This window comes from Microcaecilia unicolor, chromosome 13, assembly GCF_901765095.1.
Source record: "Microcaecilia unicolor chromosome 13, aMicUni1.1, whole genome shotgun sequence".
NCBI lineage: Eukaryota > Metazoa > Chordata > Amphibia > Gymnophiona > Siphonopidae > Microcaecilia > Microcaecilia unicolor.
Window position 1 is genome coordinate 42,305,683 of NC_044043.1, and position 17,015 is coordinate 42,322,697.

Below are 17,015 nucleotides of genomic sequence, written 5' to 3' on the forward strand. Positions count from 1 at the left end.
CACTAGGCTTCCTTGTACACCTGGAGAACTAGGGAAGCCACAGTTTTTTCCTGTTTGACATTGACGCTCTTTGTGACCTTGGCAAGTCACTTTGGGACCCTTAACGTGTGGTTAACGCACGCTAACAGGCTACCACAGAAACACGTTAAAAGCATTTTGTGGTATTTTACCTGTTAGCTTGCAGTAACCTGCACGTTACTGATTTTTTTTTTTTTTTAAACATCATGGACAGAGAGTGAGTGTTCCCATGTTGTCCAGCTAGCGTGTTACAATTAGTGCAGGTTAACTGGACAACTCATGGTTTACCTGGGAGCACTTAGTGCCTCCTAAATAATTAAAAAGCAAAAATAAAAACCAACCCTAAAAAAGTACCTTGTAAAATCTGGGTTCAACACACTCATGAAGCCCAGATTTTAGCACACTTTGAAAAAAGGGCCCCTTTATCTCCCATTGCCTCAGGTAAAGTTAGATTGTAAGCTCTTCAGGACATGGACATATCGTACCGAAATGCTTGTCATTGTGCAGTGCTGTGTACACCCAGTAGTGCTTAGAAAATACTATGAGCAGTGGCTGAATAGTATTGCTTTTGCCTGTGTGCGCTGGTAGCAGTGCTAAATGCGTTCCTTCACCCTAGTGTACTCCAGTTAACAGGTAAAGCTAGGCACAGTGAAAGAAAAAAAAAAAAAGATTTTTGCTGACGACAGCTAATTCTGCTTGGAAGTAAAATTAGAATTGTTTTGGCACCTGACTAATGAGGGCTAAAGGAAGTTTCTGATCTTACGAAATTTGGGGCCCGATATTTCAAACCACGGGAAGCAGCTTGCATAAGTACCGTGATCGGTGCTGGCTCTGGATATTCAATGCTGGGCTGTTAAGTTTATAGGACTGCTATTTAGGTGGTCCAGTTGGGCTGCTAAACTTAACTGGAGTAGCCTAGTGGTTAGTGCAGCGGACTTTGATCCTGGGAAACTGAGTTCAATTCCCACTGCAGCTCCTTGTGACTCTGGGCAAGTCACTTAACCCTCCATTGCCCCTGGTGCAAAATAAGTACCTGAGTATATGTAAACCGCTTTGAATGTAGTTGCAAAAAACCTCAGAAAGGCTGTATATCAAGTCCCATTTCCCTTCCCTTCCCTCTCTGCTTTGCTGTTTTTCTTTCTGGCCCTTATGGGAGTCTCTGGTTTATGGCAGTCTTTTGAGAGGAATGATTTCATAAAAGCTGTTTGTGCAGTTGGGGGTGTTTTAGGACAGCGCAATAGCTATGGAACAGTGCAGTGAATCTGCTCTGGTGACCGCACGAAGTTGGTATGAGAGCAAAGCTTTAGTGCCACTTCCAGGGCACAGACCGTTGAAGTCTGATGGGATCAGAACTCACCAGACTGGGAAATAGAAAAACAGATGAAGCGATTTTAGCTAACCTGTGGTCTTGTACCTTGTTCCCCTCTCCCTGGCCACTGCTCAGTAAATGGGAGAGACTGGCTTAGTGCAGATCACTTCCATGCTGTTTCTGTTCTGTTAATAGTGTTACTTTCCCATTATGAGAACTTTGGGGGTAAAATTTAGCCAACAGCGGTTAGCGATTTTGTTTCCCCGGGGCATTCACGTTTACCCCGTTACACTGAGACTCTCTGCAAATTGGTTCATTGCTTTGATACACATCTTCTTCATGCATATTGTCTTTTTAAAGACTTATACGTTGCTTCAAGTATTCATTGGCCTTTTGAAAATTTTTTTTTTTGCAAACATCAGACTCCTGAAGCAGGCATCGTGCATGCCGAAACACGGTTGCTGTGTTGATCTCTGAAGTTTTTATATTCATTTTAAAGAATAAATTGGACTGTTTGGACCAGTGGTTTGTTTAGGTGTCCTTCATTTCCCACTTCTGGACTTCACCCGTTGGTTTCTCCGTGGGATCTCTTGTGTTCAGTTACCATTTTGGGTAGCGACTTTGTTTGTCACTCCTGGCTTTATGGCTCGATATTCAGAGCTGGACCATGTCTAGGCACCGGCATTAAATATCCAGATATGTACGACCAGTTGACACTTAACTGTTATTCAGCCCTTAATCCGTTGTTAAAACGTACAAAGATAGGATAGCCAACTGGCTGGTTAACTTAACTGGTTAAGGGCTGAATATCAGCGTTATCTGATGGCTAGAATCCTCCTTGGGGGGTCAGCACTCAAGAAAAAGATCTGGGTATCATAGATCTTACGCTGAAATCTTCTGCTCAGTGTGCAGCAGCGGCCAAAAAAAGCAAACAGGATGCTAGGAATTATTAGGAAAGGGATGGTGAATAAGACCGAAAATACTATAATGCCTTTGTTTCGCTCCATGGTGCATCCGCACCTTGAGTATTGCATTCAGTTCTGGTCGCCATAGCTCAAAAAAAAAGATATAGCGGAATTAGAAAAGGTTCAAAGAAGAGCGACCAAAATGTTAAAGGGGATGGCACTCCACTCGTATGAGGAAAGGCGAAAGAGGTTAGGGCTCTTCAGCTTGGAAAAGAGACAGATGAGGGGGAGATATGATTGAGGTCTACAAAATCCTGTGTAGAATGAGTAGAAGTAAATTGATTTTTTTACTTGTTCCAAAAGTACAAAGACTAGGGGACACTCGAGGAAGTTACATGGAAATTCTTTTAAAACAAATAGGAGGAAATATTTTTTTACTCAACGAATAGTAAGGCTCTGGAACTCTTTGCTGGAGGATATGTTAACAGCGGTTAGTGTGTGTGGGTTTAAAAAAGGTTTGGACAAATTCGTGGAGGAAAAGTCCATAGTCTGCTATTAGACAGACATGGGAGACAACTGCTTGCCCTGGGGTTTGTGCTATGGAGTGTTGCCATGTTTTGGGTTTCTGCCAGGTATTTGTGACCTGGCTTGGCCACTGTTTGGAAAACGGGATACTGGGCTAGTTGGACCATTGGTCTGACTCAGTATGGCTACTCATGTTCTTATGCAAGTGCCTACTCTGACCTTGGATCACCTCACAATGTTAACATAATCATGTAAGCCACATTGAGCCTGCAAATAGGTGGGAAAATGTGGGATACAAATGCAATAAATACAAATAAAATAAATAGACCTTGGATCACCTCACAATAGCCGGTTTCTATTTTTGCAGTTAGAGAGGTTTCAGCAGCTCTATTCAGGTAAGTGCTGCTGAATATTCCTGAATAAGCAGCTGACCTCCAGTTATCTGGCTAAGAGTCTCTGCTACCCAGTTAAATAGTTTTGAATATTGGCCCTCTTATGTGCTACTTGTCTGTAGCCATTTTTACAGTAATTGATAATGCACTGTAGCTTTGTCTGTCATAATTTGCCAATTGACTTCATTTAAGAAAGAAGTTTCTGTATGATGGGAAGCAGCCCCAAAGCGCAGCATGTTTCCTTTCCTGCTGTAAAAGTCTTCTATAGTCATATTATGATGTGTCAGCCTAGGACAGACACATCCATGGCTTTGCATTCTATTGCCACTGTGCAGTAACTAGTGGTAGGAAGAACTCAAATAAAAATATATTAAGCTGAGTAGTTGCAACCTGGAAGCCATGAAACAGTTGTACACAGTTTCTGCTCAGTAACCTGTTACCAGAGGGACGGGTTAAAATTCCAGTTTTGCAATTTTCTCATTTTTTAAGAGAAAAATGCATCGATATCAGATGCCACAGTTCAGATCTGATGGCAGAATGTGGTTTTGGTTTTTTTAATGGTAAGCAGTGGCGTAGTTAAGGGGGGGGGGGTGCCAGGGGAGTGGCTGCTCCCCCAAACAGAGTTCTGCTGGCGCCTATTTTTTTCTCAACGTGTTGCATTGAAAATGTGCGCCGGTGCTGGCGGAAGTCCTGTCTCTCGCCGCATTCACTCCCCACGCGCCGTCAACCTGGCTCCGCTTCTGTAAGGCACATATAGCAAGCTTGAGACTTACTAGTCTGTTGCACCAGAAAATTGAAGCCTGACATACTACCCCGAAACCCATATGAAATTGAACCTTATTGAACGCTTGGCAAGATACCTGCTTTCTCTTCCCCTGTGCACACTTTGCTTACAAATTTACGTTGCAGATCGTAAAAGTGATTTTAGAAAACAACAAGTTGAAAAGTGCACACTTTGGAGGTAATTCTGAAAGGTGCTGCCCAGATTAAGGCTGCAAGAATGTGCATGAATGCAGAGGGGAGGTATAACTGAGGTCTAAAAAATCCTGAGTGATATAGAATGAGTAGAAGTGAGTTGATTTTGTACTCTTTCAAAAAGTACAAAAACCGGGGGGGGGGGGGGGGGGGGGTATTCAATGAAATCACATGGAAATACGTTTAAAACAAATAAGATGGAATATTTTTTCACTCAAAGAATAGTTGAGCTCTGGAACTCATTGCCGGAGGATGTGGGATGTGGTAACAGTGATTAGCGTATCTAGGTTTAAAAAATGGTTTGGACAAGTTCCTGGAGTAAAAGTCCATAGTCTGCTATTGAGACAGACATGGTGCAGCCACTACTTGCCCTGGGATTGGTAGTATGGAATGTTGCCACGATTTGGGTTTCTGCCAGGTACTTGTGACCTGGCTTGGCCACTGTTGGAAACAGGATACTGGCTAGATGAACCATTGGTCTGACCCAGTATGGCTACTGTTACGTTCTTATGTGGGTGTGAGGATATTAAATGAGATGATCTTCTGAGAGTGCAGTTTGTGGGGGTGGGGTTAGGGGTGCCTTCCCATGTTCTTTCCCCCCTTTCCATCCCCCTTATGTTATCACTGCACACACACCCCAATCCCCTCTCATTGCACTCACTCCCGTAGAGACGAAACCTCATAGTAAAAACCTTTTCAGGTACATTAGTAACAGGAAGCCTGTGAGGAAGGTACTTGGACCATTAGATCATCGTGAAGTAAAAGGGGCACTAGGGGAGTACAGACTAAGGGAGGAAATTACTAAGCTGCAGTACAAGTAGCCTTTTACCATACGTTAACTTACTGCAGAAATCCTTAGCCTGTGATAAAGTTAGTGACTTCACTTGTACAGGCATAACACAACTTGTAATAATCCTTGCAAGCGGTGTTTTTCTGCTCCCTAGGAGCATGGGGCTGCTAAAGTGGGTCCCAGTGCTATTGGAGAGCATTTTTTTAAAGGGACTAGTGTGAGAAAAAGAAAAGTGTCTCTCTTCCCCCCCCAGAACTCCTACCCCTTGAAGATGCGTTACAGATGGCAGCCAAGCCCTCTACCCTCCCTCCAGCCTACCATTTTCGTCTCTGCCACGTCTTCTGGGAGGGCATTTTGGGCATGCATTACTCCTTCCATTAGAAACTATTTTTTGACATGATTCCTGTGTCTATCCCCCTCAGTCATCTTACTGTGACTCCCTGGTTCTAGAACTTCCTTTCCATTGAAAAGGGCTTCTTGATAATTCCTCATGCCTTTTATGTGAAATAGCTCTATCTTATCCCCCATCAATCCTCTATTTAGATCCCTGAACCTGATCACTTATGACTTCTGATGCAGTCTGCGCGCCATTTTGTCTTTCTCCGGACTACCTCTGGCCAGTCTCTATCTTCTTGAACTGTGGCCTCCAGAAACGGAATGCAGTACTCGGATTGAGGTTTCACCAGTAACCAGTATTTGAGGCATGATTGCTTCCTTGAACTTTTCGAGAGAAAGGCTGATATTGGGGTGGGAGGAGGGGTCCTCTGTGGAGTTTGCCAAGTTAATCACCATGTCATACAAACCTTGCTGTCTTCAACTTGAGAATTTGGGAACCCCACCAGCCTTTGTTTGTAGCCATGCATGCTCGCATGCAAAAAAAAAAACAAAAAAACCTTCCTCATGAGTTGGATTCAGCTGTGGGCTGGAGAAGTGGGTTCTGTGGCCCGCTTCTGGCCCAAAAGCCATAGTTGGGGGATCCAGGCACTACAGCTATGCTGTGGGCTGGAATCCTCTTCATTTTTGTTTTGTGAGGGAGAGTTGGAATGCTGAAGTGAGGAGTTGGGGTTGAGCATCTCATTGCCTTGTTTGACCTTTCCACGGAGAGCTGATTATTTGCTTAGAAAATGCCTTTCTGACGTTTGTTTCTTGTAATGGAAGAAATTGGATCATTTCTCTCAATCTGTTTTTGATTGGGATCCAAACAGACTGTCTCAGCCATGAGCTGAAGGGCTGTCTCTTCCTGAGGTTGGAAACTACTACTACTACTTAACATTTCTAGAGCGCTACTAGGGTTACGCAGCGCTGTACAATTTAACAAAGAGAGACAGTCCCTGCTCAAAGAGCTTACAATCCCAGAACAGTATTGAAGAAGGGGAAATGTTAATGGTTTGCCACCTTACCAGGGCTCCTGCTAACCTATTTGGGGGGGGGGGGGGGGGGGGACTGAATCTTTGCTATCTGATATGGCTTCAGTTGTCTTACGGTTGGAATCATTCTTCATGCAAGAATGCGGGGTCCTACAAGGTTAGAACTTAGACCTGCGCTGATTAGAAGGAATCTTACACCCAGCCCCTTTGAGGAAATGGTGGTGTAACAGCCATCGCCAAAGTGGAATTAAACCACCTGCTGAAAACAAGATTTAAAAGAACAAAACAAAAATATTATCCCTATTGGTTTAAAGAACTTTTTCCCACTTATAAAGGTATCTGACTAGTGAATAAATGTATGTTAAGTGTTCAGAAAGCAAAATCGGTACATGAAGAGCCTCACTAATCTATTCTTTTCTATATTCTTTTGTTTGTTTTTATAATTCAGTCATGGGAAGAAAAGTGATGCCATGGGATGAGTCTGTGTATGCTGCTTGCTTAGTTTGTGTGGGGGAGAGGTAATGAAAAGCCCCCTAGCCCTTGAATTCCTTAAGGGTAGTTACAGTAATATTGGCTGTCAGATTGCCAGGGATGGAGATGGGAGGGTTTCTGCTTCAGGGAGCCAGATGGTTCACTGTCAAGTTGTTTGCCATGCCCAAGGGACTGGATGACTAAGTGTAGGGTTCCCGGTGAAGAGCTGAGGGCCTTGGAGCTCGGAGATGCTCAAGCATGTATGCCCGAATACAGGATCCAGTATAGGTCATCTTAAATCCAACCAGTGAAAGATAAGAGCATCTTGGAATTTTACCTTCCCTTGCCCCAGATATTTCCCCCTCTGCCCCTTTCCATTTCTCATTTGGTTGCTGCTATCTCTGTTGGTAGGTAATTGCATACTCTCAGAAAATAATTAGGTTGGACCTACCTCCTTCCAGTGTCATTTCTAAAACTCTTGTCTTTGGGTTTCTTGTTCTGGTTTCTTTCTGGAAGCCTACCAGATACCGAACCGCTTCTGTCCTGTGTCAGACCCTTCTCTCCTGTCTTGTAGGGTGTGTGGTTAAGTACCTTTGTCCTCTCTGTAGGTGTCTGAGTATGTGCAGTCTCCCAAAAGTTGACCGGGCGCTGGCCTATATTCAGACTGTGCCTGATCAGTTCGGCGGATAAAGTTAGGACTAGCTTTTTTGCTGTTCTAACCTTATCCACATACTTATCTAGTTAGTGGATTGAATATTGCCGCTAACTAGTTAAGTTCTGGCTCCTCTCCTGGACCCGTCCCCCCCTCCCCAGCATTAATTGAACAGTACCTGGGTGGGCACAAGCAATATTTAGCACCACTTAAGCTCAGGATTGCAGCAGCCTTCAAGCATGTGCGGTCAGTTCTGCTGGCCCTCTGCCCCCGGAACCTGGAAGTTGACATCAGCGGGGGCAGAGGACCAGCACAGCCAACAGCACATGCCTGAAGGCTGCTGCGGCCCCACACTTTTTTTTTTGTCGCGGCCAATGGGGACGGGGAGTAGATGGGGTTTGAGACTCAAGAGGTGACTGCTAAGGAGGTTGGATGAAAACAGGAGATGGGATGAAATAAAAAAAACTGAAGCTAATAGGTCAGTAGTCTCTGTTTCCATTCCCATAAAAAAAAAAAAAAGCAAGCAAACCTAAGAGCTGCTGGATCCGAGTTGTCATTCTTTATTGTTGGTAGCATTTTTTATTTCCTCTCACTTATATTTTTAAAGATGCTGGCTTGTGTAGCATACAGATGTACAAAGAGGAAGTATAATAATGGAATAACTTTTCATAGGTTCATTAGTAATTTGTTATAAATCGTAATCAGTGTGTTATTTGGAGGGAATGGTTATAGGGACACCCTAGCACTGATATATTTGTGCAGATAAAAAGATGGAGACCTGTGTGGCGGGGGGAGGGGGGGAGGAGGCAGAGGTTAGGGGGTGTGCCGCGAAAAGTTGCTCGAACAAGAAGGGTGCCGTGAAGTGAAAATGTTTGGGAAGCACTGGTCTATGTTAGATACTGGTATGTCCTGGATATCAACCTGGTGAGATGGCTGCCTGTTCCATTCCATGGTCCATTTGGTCTCTAATTTTGCACAGTGTGAGGGGAGGGGAGGAAGGAATCCTGCTGAAAAACAATTACAAACACTGTTAGCTGGAATTTTGTAGTTCTAGTGCTGGCAGGACTGATTTCAGCCCAGGGCCTCTGAAAAAAAAAAAAAGATTAATTATTGTGTTGTTTAGGTCACCTAGTGCATAGGTTGGGACGTTCATAGCAGCCTGGGGAGGGTGGGGAAGTTCAGCGGACTAGTGCGTATTCTTCAGCTCCATTTCTCTTTCTGGGTCTTCTCATGGACAGGTGTCTGTGCTTTTAAGGAACCCCCAGAGTTGTGCAGGTGATTCAAACTTGCAGCTTCTCCAGATTAATTTGCACCCAGACAGTGGACCTCCATCTCCCCTAACCCCCTCTGACACGTTCACTGGTGGCCCAGTGGCTTTCTCACCCCCACTCCTTCAGACATAGTGGGAGGAGGGCTGGAAGTCCGGCGGACCTCTGCCCTCCAACCCCACCCCCCAAACACAAGGGCACGGGGGGGGGGGGGTGTTGGAGATCAAGTGGACCTCTAGCCCCCCCCAACCCTCCCCGACACCAAAAATGTCCCTGATGACCCAGTGGACAACTCTATCCCCACCCGCTAGTGGTCTAGTTCCCCCCCAACCTCCTGTATTCCACTGCTGCCTCCAAAATGGTGGCGCCCTGCCCAGTGCATTGTGGGACTTTCATAACCCTTATTTGCTAGGAAAACCCCTCTTAGCACATCCTAGGATGCACTGGGTAGGGCGCCACCATTTTGGAGGCGGCAGAGGAATACAGGAGGTTGGGGGGGAACTAGACCACTAGCGGGTGGGGATAGAGTTGCCCACTGGCCCACCAGGGACCTTTTTGGTGTCAAGGGGGTTGAGGGGGCTACAGGTCCACTGGACCTCCAGTCCCCCTGTGCCCCTGTGTTGAAAGGGAGTCGGGGGGAAGGACAAAGCCACTGGGCCATCAGGGAAACTTTTTTTGGGGGGGCACCTCCTGTTTGACATGTCTGGGCTTTTTTTTTTTTTACAGCCCTGACCTGTCAGACAACTTCTGCGATAAGTGCTGAAGATGCTGGAAAGAATCCAATAACTTTTTCAGGAGATCAAATACAAGTGGGTGGGGACAGAGACAGAAGTGATGTACCAAAATAGACTACACAAACTGTATACGTCGCCTGTACCATACACAAAATAGACTTCCCGCATTTCACACCCATCATAAACAACTAACATACCTTATATATAATGCACCACACACACACACTATACATTTCATACTGAAAATGCATCACCAAATATACCACATGAACACCCTGCAGGTCATATACAGAGCACACCATGCATAATGCATTGTACAAAACCCCATACACTCAAACATAAGGGTTAATAGATTTGGCATTCAGGAGAGTCAGGAAGCGGGATGGGATAGATTTCATTTGTTAAGAAAGAAGGGAAAAAAAGCTCTTGTTTTTGCTTACATCAGGGGTTCCTGCCAGTTACCTTTTCTCTGCCCCTTATTTCTCCTTGAAGAGCGTTCACACAGGGCCACTTGTGCTCTGAGTGGCTGAGAACCGTGAGAAAGAGGCCCTGTGTTTTGAGGCTGGCTCCCTCCCTCCCCCCACCCCCACCCTTTCTATCTCCTTGATTCTTCAAGTTTCAGCTCTCCTTGTTCTACCAGATTTCCATACCCTTGATAGGGTTCCTGAATTACTAAGAATGGAGGGTTTGTTTTTTTTTTTGTTTGTTCCATTTTTAGGTTTTTTTTTTTCTCTTTTTTTGCCAAGCTAGGTTCACATTGGTTTTTTCCTTTCATGCCACTCTCCAGTTCTCAGATCTTTCATTTTCTTTCTTTCTTTTTTTTTTTTGCAAAGTGTTAATAGAAAAAAAATTCTTTTTTCTGTTCTGTATGTTTGGTATTCAGGAGGTGCCGAGACCATCATTGTGCAGGAAGACTATGCTGAATTAGAATCTATTTTTTGCAGTACAATAGCTGTCCCAAAGGGAATGGAGAGAGAAGGGTGGGGTGATGTTTGAAAGGGCTTGGCAGAGGTAAAATGTTGAAACCAGAGGAAATAGAAAGAAAGATACCACCAAAGGGGTATTGTTAAAGCACACAATTAAACCAGATATGTGGAGTGTCTTGCAGTGTCCTTTCAACAAGATTAATTGTTGCGGGCATATTTTTTTTAAAGTGGTAGCGCTGTTTTCTGTTGGCTGTTAAGTCTGGTGTGTTTTTCATTCGTAATGAGATGTTTGAAATCCTGGGAAGGCCCCTCATGTTCTTCCACCAACCCAACTGGCCTTCAGGAAGTGCCTGGCCTCGATTTTCAGGGGCCATGGACCTGGGATCTTTGCAAGGAATGTTCTGGAGGGCATGTGTGGACTTAAGACAGGCTTGTTTGCAATCCAGGCCCTTGACTGTGCTTTTCTTGGGAAACGGCGCAGTGCGTGCACCCTCTTCTGAGTTCAACAGAGGCAATGATCCCAGGAGCTTGAGAGGTTATGTACCAGTGACTTTTGGGTTCTAGAGTGAGCATCTGGCAGGAAAGATGGTCGAGTCACGGAATGACCTCCCAATGGAAAAAGTAACAGAATTCAAGAATGTACAGTTTAATTGCCTTTAATTAAAAAAAAAAAAAAGGAATTTTTACAAGCCTGGGACAAGCATAGAGGATCCTCTAGCTGTGAAGCCCTGAGGGGAAACCCAGAGGTGAACTGGGGTCCGTGGAATTCAAGTAAACTGATCAGATGAGATGGGCCTTATGTGCTGCCAGGTTCTATTATTTCTATAACCTGTCACTGCAGCTTCTGGCCTGTCACTGGAGGAATATAAAAATTGAGGGAAAATCCCTGGGGTGCAAGTATATTTAAAAACCCACATGGACGCCACTGTTAACTGAATGGCATACATACCTTGAATAGCTAAAGTGGAGACCCTCTGTGTAATAAAATTAGTATTTTGAGCATATAAAAGAGGTGAATGAAGAGTAAGAGTGGCCTAGTGGTTAAGGTGGTGGACTTTGGTCCTGAGGAACTGAGTTTGATTCCCACTTCAGGCACAGGCAGCTCCTTGTGACTTTGTGCAAGTCACTTAACCCTCCATTGCCCCATGTAAGCCGCATTGAGCCTGCCATGAGTGGGAAAGCGCGGGGTACAAATGTAACAAAATAAATAAGACTAAATCTTTGCTGAACATTTTTTTCCCTTCAGATCTTGGGTGTCATACAGTTTTTAAAAGCACAAACAGGCAAGTTTATTGAAGGTAGTGGTTCTGCTGCTTTAAAAGTTGTTTACTACAGAACAGCCTTGGTGTGCATCTCTCCAGCAAAATACCAAGAGGGTATGGGCAGGGAAGGGAGTTCAGGGGGCAGCCCAGGGGATCTGAGAGATGAATGCTCTGTTAATCAGCATAGGCTGCTCTTAGCTGGCATTCTGCAGGACGGGCAGAGCCAAGTGCATTAACAGGAGGACAGAACAGAAGCAGATACTATGGGGTGGGGGTGAAAATGGTGCCAGCTGGGCCTGAGAGTTGTTTGTACGTTTTCTTGGTTACCTAGCTACAGAAAGTTGCTCTGGGCAAGCAGGCAGTGCCAAAACAACGTGCTAAGCTGTATCTGGCTGCCTGTGACCTGCTGGCCTGTTGAATTTACTTAGTTTGTCTGACTGGAGAATATGGGCCTACTGACCTGCATAGGCAAGGTTTGAGGAGGGGAGGAGGCCAGTTTGGGGGAAAGGGGACCAACACCCATGTCATGCCCACCTACTAAAGTACACCAGTGCCAGCTTGTGACAAATTTACATAATACTGGGGGTAGGAGTGGAAGAGGGATTCCCCCTCCTCCTGCATCCTGGCATTGAGCTGTTAGCTTGATTGGGATGAAATTAATCTGGAGCCATGTTGGATGCCAAGTTTGGGCCTAGCTCCTGATCAAGGCAAAAACAAGGTTGTTAAAATGGATGTTTGTGAATGGCAGTTATATGAGAGCTTCTCAGTGGGGGTGGCCAACTTTTTGGCAAAGAAAAACCTGACTCCTGCCCTGCCCCACCCCATGCCTCTCCCCTAGTCTCTTGCCACACCCACTGTTGTCCCTTAGTCCCTTCTTCACCCCACTCCTCTACAACCAACTGTCCGCACTAGAATTGTTACCTTGGAAGAAAAAACTGCCACGTGTATGCACGTTCTATGATTATTTCACAAACTTGACGTAAGAGACATAGAGCTCCAGTAATCAAACCCTGCAAAAAACAAACACATTTCTCACATCTATAGAAAACCTGGCATAATACAGCAGCACTAAATAGCAACAACCCTACCTATGAAAAGGCAGCATCCTATATAATCCCTACTGGAAAATCAGAGTGTTTATAGCTTCCTACCTAGAATCTAAACACTAGCAGAATACCTCACAGAAAATACATGCTAACAGAATCCTGCACCTTGGTCATAAGAACATAAGAATAGCCATACTGGGTCAGACCAATGGTCCATTCGTGTTTCTAACAGTGGCCATCCAGGTCACAAGTACCTGGCAGAAACCCAAACTGTAGCAACATTCCATGCCACCCATCCCATGGCAAGCGGAGGATGTAGTAGCAGCTACTGGGGCTGTCTCAGTTGCAGATTATGGACATTTCTTCCAGGAACTTGACCAGACCTTTTTTAAACCCAGATGCGCTAACCGCTGTTACCACATCCTCTGGCAACGCGTTCCAGAGCTTAACTATTCATTGAGTAAAAAATATTTCCTCTTATTTATTTTAAAAATATTTCCATGCAACTTCCTTGACTCTCAACAAATTGAAAACAAGGGGAGGGACCACAAATCAGGACTAGACAAAAAAACTGGAAACCTCAAGAAGTCAGCAATAGTATAGAAATAGAAACTGAAATGCAAGATGATAGAGAAGGACATTTGCCAAAGCTGACACGTTCCAATTACTACATTCAGAATATTTATATATTATATAATATTTAATATATAACATTTTCCTTCTCCATTTGCTTTACTCCCAGTGCCTCTTTTTTGTTTTTCTCTGTTTTTTTCTAATTCTCTTGCAGGGTCTTCTGTCCATTTGACACGTCTTCTCACTCCATATCCACTACCCATCTTCCTGCTGCATCCCTTATCCTATCCTCTATGTCCCTCTTTTTATCCTCCTTACATGTTCCATATCTGTCTTCTCAGTGTCGCTATTCCTTCCCCCCCCATCCAGCAGTGCCACCTCTGGGTCCCTGTCACTAGGCTTCCTCCATGTCTAGCATCTTTCTCTGTGAACCTGTTCTATCTCTCTCTCTTTTCCTCCTAAGGCACCCTCACCCTGCAGCCAGCATCTCTCCCTCTCTCTCCCCTGCCCACCCTTGCAGTTCAAGAGCTTTCTCTTTTCCCTCCACTCCCCACGTCCCCCATTGCAGATCCAGCATCTCTCCCCATCTACAGTCTGGTCTCTCAGTCACCCCCCTGAGCCCAGCATCTCTCTCCCTTTCTTCCCCCCTTACCCTAGAGGGGGGGAACTGGCATCTCTCTCCCCCATCCTATGAGTCTGGCATTTCCCCTTCTCCATACCGTGGGTCTGGCATCTATACACCAATGGGAACAGCATCTCTTACTCTCTCTCCACCCCCCCCCCCCCCCATCTGTGGGTCTAGCATCTCTCCCTCGCCCCCCACAGCGTATCTGGCATCTGCCCCCCCCCCCTTCCTCCCTCCTAGTCCTGGAAAACCAATGAGTTGAGGCATTGAGCTAAAGACATGCTGCCCAGGTGCTTCTGTCTGCTTCGTCCCTTGCCCAGTAAGTTGCATCAAGGAAGATGAGGCCAAGCACAGAAAAGCACTAGGGCAGCCAGAAGCAGTACATCTTTAGCGCTGCTGTGACTCTTGTTGGTTTCCCAACACTGAGAGAGAGTTTCTGGACCCGCAGGATGGAAGGGAGAGAGATAGAGAGCTGCAAGACTACGGGGCAGGAAATAAAAAAATAAAAACAAACCGGCTTTTTGGTAAGGGTCTTCTGGCAGTCAGTTGGCAACCACATTCCCAGCCCCACAGGGACAGGTTCCTAGCTGAGCTGGCTGTTCGCAGATGAAGTGATGAGAGGCCTGGTACTATGTGTTTGTCAGCGAGACACTTAAGGGAGAGGAGTCAGATCGACTGCTCTGTGTGGATGTTGGAATAGTTCTTTGCTAACCATGAAGTTCTCATGTTGTCTGGCGGCTGAGGTCTCCAAGCTAGGGAAAGGGTGATTTTGGTTGTCTCTGACTCAAGGGATACTGCTTGGAACATGCCAGCCCAGAAGCAATAGACACTATCTTCAGATCAGGGATGTTGCCCTGCTCTGTGCAGACATAAATTTATAGCACAGCTTGACATTTACAGTACATGGTGTGCAAATGAAGGGGGGGGGGGGGGGGTGAGGTCTGTGCTTGATGCATTGGTAATAAGACACGATGCGGTCATTTCTAGTCCCCTGTTAACCCCTTTTCCCTCCACACACTGAAAGCAGCTTGGTGTTTGGCCATTGTGTAATGAAATGTTTGTGTCTGTCAGTCAGCTACAAGTTCCACAGGAAAAATCCTAGTAGTAGCATAAAGATAACAACAAAGAAACCTTTAGCTGAAACAAGCATGTGACCTATCCAATCTGCCGATATACCTCAGCTACTTTCACCTCTACTGTCCCTTACCTCAGAGTCCTCTGGATTTCTCCTATGCTTTTCTGAATTCACACAAGTGTATTACTTTTTTCTCAAAGGAATAGCCTTGCGATTTTTTTTTCCTGGGCCTGTTTATCCAATAACGGAGCAGCAGCCTAGCTGGGGACTGGCAATGAGTCGAGGGCCAACCTCCTGATGGGGGAGGGGGGGAAACTGGTTTTGTCACCATCTTTTCCATCTGTTCTGTGGTGGCAGACAACCAAATTACCAATATTTATCCTAACTCATATGTTGTCTCTTGTGTTTTTGTGCAGGTAGAGGATGCGATGCTTATGTTTGACAAAACTACCAACAGGCACAGAGGTAAGTAAGATTAAGTTGTCGTTGAGTGTCTGGTTTGTAGCTGTGCAAGAACGCTGCTCCTGAGAAGAGAGCAGAGAAAGAATGCATCTCCCAATATGACATAGCGTGGAAGAAAATTGAGCACACTCTGCCCAGTAGCCTCTGAGAATTCATCCTTGCTTCTGGTGAAGGCTTGCACCTAGCGTTAAAGGATGTGGTGTTAATGTTATATCTAGTAGGTCCTTCGTTGGTCAGGATAGTTGTTTCTTAGAGCAGGGATGGGCAACCACAGTCCTTTATGAACACAACCCAGTTGGGTTTTCAAGATTGCATGAGATCTATTTTGCATACCACAGAATTAGTACATGCAAATCGATCTCATGCATATTCAGTGTGGAAATCTTGAAAACCTGATTGGATTGAGGACCATGGTTACCCACCCTGATCTTAAAGGGTCCCGGATTTGTATGGGATGGGTTTTGTAGAATGTGTTTTCTTATTTTTAATGTATATTTATGTTATTGTATGCTTTTACAATTTTTTTTTCTTTGCTTTTTAATGCACATTGAGCGGGCTCACTACACAGAATTGTGGAAAATAACTTTGGTTTTAAATACTACTACTATTTAGCATTTCTATAGCGCTACAAGACGTACGCAGCGCTGCACAAACATAGAAGAAAGACAGTCCCTGCTCAAAGAGCTTACAATCTAATAGACAAAAAATAAATAAAGGCCTGGCTTAGGAGGTTGTAAAATTAGACCTAGAGAGCTTGTGACGAGTGGCGTCCTGCCCTCTCCACCCAGCTACATTCTTTGGCATTGTGATGCCTGAAAATCCACTGGAGCCGCAGCATAGCGTGAAAGCACTGGAGGCAAATCCCCACTTTCTGCCTTTCGAAGAACTGCAGGAGCCGCAACTTTCCCATCCCGTGGACCTCTTAGCCACTGCGGTGCTCTCTGCTCTGAACCAACTGCACCGTCTGCTGTCTAGTCAGCTGGGGACCTTGAAGGACAGAAAGCACCCCGGGTGACTGCATGAGGAGAGAGCATGAGTGAGGGGGAGAGAGCAAGAGACGAATGAGGAGTGTGGGTAGAGAGAATGGGAAAGGTGAATAAGTTGAACAAAAAGATATGGGAGAGGGGTACATAAGGGGTGTTGGAGTGGGGTGGAGAGAGAGCCTGGGGGAATGCTTGTAGTGAGTAAAGAGTGAGTAGGTGAATGGGGATGGGGGGGAGAAACAGTATAGAGGGAGATGGGGCCAGAGTTTGTCACTACTTCTGCACCTCCACCTCTGTAATAGCGTGCTTCTGTTTGGAGCTTGCAGATTTACATCACCACCAGTGCAGGTGACAACTGCGCAGTACAGCTGTGTTCTGTCTGCCCTGTGATACTAGTGTACCCCTGCGCTGGTGCTCTGATGATTTGAGGGGGGAAGCAGAGTGGCCAAGAGACCTATTTCCTGGCGTCTCTTGGCTTGCCCAACTTAAGCCAGGGGAGAGGGGAGAGTTATGTAGCTACTGGAGGGATGAATTGATGGGATGTTGGAGTCTCAGTTCTGGTCACATGCTGCTAAATGGGACAGAATTAAGAGGGGGGGAGGGCAGAGAGAGTGGAGGATTTTCATCATTATATTAAATTATTGGATGATTGGGATC

The 17,015-nt window shown here is 45.4% G+C and overlaps 1 protein-coding gene across 3 annotated transcripts in view; it reads left to right on the plus strand.

Annotated features, from left to right (window-relative positions):
- The window catches only part of MSI2 (musashi RNA binding protein 2), a 621,300-nt gene that overhangs the window by 311,223 nt on the left and 293,062 nt on the right, over window positions 1–17,015 (plus strand). For all 3 annotated transcript variants that reach the window (XM_030222541.1, XM_030222542.1, XM_030222543.1), the window contains one exon: window positions 15,330–15,378. In XM_030222541.1, coding sequence (XP_030078401.1) covers window positions 15,330–15,378 — 49 coding nt within the window. The remainder of the gene's footprint in view (window positions 1–15,329; window positions 15,379–17,015) is intronic.